This window comes from Colletotrichum acutatum, assembly GCF_030867785.1.
Source record: "Colletotrichum acutatum strain CBS 112980 chromosome Unknown BDZ83scaffold_321, whole genome shotgun sequence".
NCBI lineage: Eukaryota > Fungi > Ascomycota > Sordariomycetes > Glomerellales > Glomerellaceae > Colletotrichum > Colletotrichum acutatum.
This window is the reverse complement of record NW_026849315.1, coordinates 1-4,600: the sequence shown is the minus strand read 5'-3', so window position 1 is coordinate 4,600 and position 4,600 is coordinate 1. Positions and strand designations below refer to the sequence as shown.

Genomic DNA, 4,600 nt, shown 5'->3' with positions numbered 1-4,600 from the left:
CAGAAACACCGCCCCAACAGTTCGGCTTAGACATATCCACCAGCTAACTCTATGGCGTGGGCAGTAAATGCCTCCCCTCTGCCGACGGAAAGCAAACTTTCTGGGAGAACTCGAGTCAAAGTTGAAAGTTCACAGAGGAGCAATCTTGTGTCATAGAAATCTCAACTTGTCTGATCAAATGGCTGGAAAGAAAAAGGTTCAAACCATGACAGGTGGGCCTATGGAAAGGGTTTGTTTCAGAACCTGCGGCAGATCCACGAACAACGCACTACTACGCAGCAATCCTCTCAAACATTGCACGTGATTCTCGAACATCCAGCTGTCAGAAGATTTGCGTAGACGGCCCGAACAGCTATCAGTCATTGCTTTCCGAGGGGAGGATCAGAGATTGCCGCCGGGACGAGTTGAGACGATCACGCCATGGCCAGACTGAGCCCGGACCGTCCAAGATCATGGATCCTTTGTCGCTCTCGACTGGGAACTTCGGATGGTGCTTTTCGCTCTTGCGAGTCCGACGTGTTTTTGAACAGATCTCATCAGCTGGCTTCTGCCACCTGGGCGAGGTTACGTACTGAAAACAAGTCAAGGGATGCTGATTTCGGATATGAGATCTTCGATCTCGGCTCACATGTAAGCACGGAGGAGACCGTAAGTGGCATAAAGACACTCTGATCTTTGTTAGATTGAAGTAGCTGTCAGATTGATAGGAAGTTGATTTGACGCTACGTAGAGCCGCTCGTACGGTTTCTCGGGTTCGCGACAGCAGACAAATACCGCCTAACCGACTTGTCGGTCGATTGCTTTACATGTGAACCTGCATTATCTGCCCACCGTCCAATGTCAATCGAACGCCCGTAATGCCACGTGGTGGAGCAGACCCCTAACACAATCGAGGTTTTCACTGTCACATATCATGATTCAATTACCCGGCAGTATCGATGAGCGTGATCATCTTTCGCCCTCTACAGTCTGATGACTGTTTTGTGCACATCTGGCGTTGGTCAAGGATTGGTATACCGGAAGCACAGTAGCCTGAAAATCGAATGATGATCGAAGAGACATGTTTAACCGAACCTGTGTTGTCTTGCAACGTCCGCCTTGGTGAGGCCTGACACCGCCCAACCAGGGAACGTTTCAAAGTCACCCTTCTTGTAACAGGGCTTTCAATCACCACTTCCAAGCTCTTGAAGCCAGGAGGCCTAAGTAGCATCTATTACGAACAACCATATCTCGGTAGCCCTCATCACGATATGTCCATTTTGTATGATCTGTGTTCAGTGGCCCAGATGTGAAGAATCGGTTCAGCATTCGAAAGGTTATGCAATAATTCTTCCAATAGCCCTCGATTACCTCTGAGACTCATAGTGACATGAGCTTAACACAAACTTATCATTCGGATAAAACTCAGAACACTCCTGCTGCCCGCCAAATGCTGCTCAAAGTCTGGCTTCTATGAGAGTCAATCGGAAATAAGATTGACGACTTCCGTGGTACCAGCACATTTCCATATTATCCCGCCACCCGCAGTGCCAAATCCATCATCAAGGTATTTGGTGAGTATAAAAAGTGAAAACTTTTTACGCCATGTGCTTGGCTACCATTCTTTTCTTCCCTGCTACATTATCAAGGAGACGGGACGACAAAACATAAACTTACTACGCAATCCACGCGCCTTCCCCCGAATCGATACCACCAAAAGAATCAAACAACTACAGAAGATGGAGTCCCTCCCGAAATCAGCACAAAATAGTGCCCCAACACCGTTAAAAGACCCAACTTAGCTGGTATATTTCACAAGTTCCCACAACTACCTCTCGAATTGCGTTTCTTCATCTGGGAACAAGCTCTGTACCAGCTAGACGCTGAAGGGCAGCCACTGTTTGCCAAGCTCCCGCAAATTTTGGAGAAGGAAGCTGCCATACAAGATGCGGTCGAAAACGCTACGGAACCTTCCGAACTTTTCGAATCCTCAAAGCATACGCCCAGCAATTGCAAACAATTTTCGATACATGGCACACCTTCAATGCATTTCGTTGATGCTGATATTTGGCTGGCGTGTAAGGAGTCTCAGACGGCGTTGAAGAAGGCCATCAAAGAGTGCGTACACAAAAGGTCCGTGAACAAGACGTTCAAAACCTCTGGCAGTCAGAAATCACAAGGGACGTCAAATGCGGACAGCAGCCCCACCGACGAAACAGACTCATCAACAATCGGTCAAATTTGGCAAAAGAAAACAGATGGATGGGCATCTGCCGTGACCTTCAACTGTAGACTCTTCTGCTATCAGCTTTGGAAAGATAGGGAGGCGGCCATACCAAGGCCTCTTCGTTTCCCTTTCCAAGTCACCAGTCCCGATCTCCGGGCAGAGTTGATGAGAACCCGGCGTATGGTCTTCGAGTATGATTACTCCTGGATGTTCAACTCTTGTAGGGAGTCGGTGGTGTCTCTCATGAACCAGAAAGATATCAGAGGCTACTTCTTGGAAGCTGTGTACAGCGAGGATGATGGCGGCCCGGCGCAAATTTATCTCATAGACTATGATATCTGCTTAAAGCCTGGTGCTCAGATTCGTAAGTCTTATAGCTGCGGCGACCGCAGGTTCAATGATTTCCACTACTCTGATCTTGATATGGACAGAAGTAGGCCTTTGGGGGTTCTGGACTTCCTCGAAGAGGTCCAGGATTGGGCACAAAATTGGGTAGACGGAAATGATCCATGGATGACCGATCCTTTGGTTACGCCCGGGCCAAGCTGATGGACGTTCGTAAATATATTCGATCTTGTTCGTGTCTTCGTTTGTGAGTTAGCTCAGTAGTAGGAAATTGAGAACCCACGGTTGCTTGCTGGTGGTATTGAGAGTAAGCAAGACTGAGAAGTCATGAACTATAGCACATCATTATCATGAACCCTCTCACTACCTACAACAAGTCAGGATCAAGGTACTATGAGATATCAAATCCTTTCATGATCTACCATATCTACTAGTGTTTTGTCTCGTAGAAAAATCTACAATCCATGATCCAATTGAATCACTTAAACAAAAGGACCCCTACTGCCACCTTTCCACAAACCTATTGAATTCCTCAAGGGTCAGTCATGTTGCCCTCATCTCTCAGGTAGGGGCATCCGGTTCTTTGGAGTCGTTTCCTTTCTCCTTCCTTAAGAGAACTCTGTACTCTATGCTACTCCGCATGAGCAGACTATCTTGGCGAGTGGCTCAACCCAGGTGAGAGAGCCTGTCGCTTGCGGTAAGGCATTCATCTCACGAAGCTGACACAGACGATAGGAGCGTCCCAGACCAAGTCAGCGATGGCGGAGGTGTGCTGCAACAACCTGCTTGATTGGACAACAGACAGGTGCCGTGGTTATCACTGAACCCGCCGGTGAGACAACTGATGCGGGTAGAAGTGCCGTGCATGATAACGCTGACCAGCCGAGCCAGCCTGCTGAAGCGGGGTTTTGTCCAACACCCAATCAGCCCCAAGAGGACCGAACGAATGCGTCCGATCACAGTCGGTGTAAAATCAGGCGACCAATGAAGTCTCGATGTAAATTAAGTCATGTTCTGTGAGAGACAGGCGGCATGTAGCATCTCGGGCCTCATGGTTTGGCCCGTTGCGGACCGGTGGCGATGTGACCAGCGTCCGAGCCTGATCCTCGAGGCAAATCAGCACATTAATTCTGGGGCTCAGCTCTTGACATCCCTCAAAATGGGCCTTGCGATTGTCTTTCCTCTCTTGCATCGAAACCCGCATGGAATCATTGAATCGGTCGCGCAATGATAGTCTCGACCATCAATGGGTATAGAATTCGACGAGATGCTCTTGAGACTTGGCTCCAGAAGACTCTAGGTGCGGGAAACTTCCGCCTCACAGTAAGTCTGTTTCATTCCCCTTCATGTAACAGGAGAGTAATCTGCGGATATTCCTTCAGGAACAGCGCACAGAGGCGGAGGGACATTGGCGACAGACACAAATGATATCGAGGTTGAGACAGGGGAGAGAAGGAAAGATAGGAAGACAATACAGCCAGAAACAGACGTAAAGAAGAGGTAGCTACAGATTGAGAGGCAAACAGAGCTGACAGTAGGCAGCCCAAGGACGGCGACTATATAATAACGGCCACGATAGTAATTACTCAGGTGATGTTAAGAGTCCAGCCTACGTAAGTCTACGTTAAGGGGATTTTAGTATATAGAATCTAAGCTAAAGAGTAGAGGTTTTTAAAGTAGAGGTTCTATAGAAGTTCTATAAAAAAAAAGTATTTAAATAGGACCTCTATAAAAGCGGTATAATAAATTATAATAATATCCGGGCTAAGGCTCGGATTTATTAATCGGGTCTAGTTTATAATATATACCCCCCTATTTTGTTTTTAAAACGAATCCGTTATTAATCCGTTTTTTAATTATAAATACCCTAGATAGTTAACCGTTTTATTTTAACCCGCCGGTTAGCCGCCTATAGTTTCTTTTATTAATTTTTATTAAGCCCCCCCCCTTTATAAAAAGCTTCTTTTTTTTAACCTTTATATAACGATTTATAAATACTTTAATTTATTTATTTTTACGTTTTTATTATTTAAATTTCGTTAATTTATT

At 46.5% G+C, this 4,600-nt stretch overlaps 1 protein-coding gene across 1 annotated transcript; it reads left to right on the top strand.

The window, feature by feature from the left end:
* Positions 1 to 330: 330 nt before the first annotated feature.
* On the top strand, positions 331 to 2,755 carry BDZ83DRAFT_774529 (uncharacterized protein; the record flags this gene model as incomplete). The annotated part of the gene is made up of 2 exons (XM_060515425.1): positions 331 to 648; positions 1,751 to 2,755. Exons 1-2 carry the CDS (start codon positions 421 to 423, stop codon positions 2,753 to 2,755), a joined length of 1,233 nt encoding a protein of 410 aa, XP_060357093.1. The 5' UTR covers positions 331 to 420.
* Between the last annotated feature and the right edge of the window lie 1,845 nt (positions 2,756 to 4,600).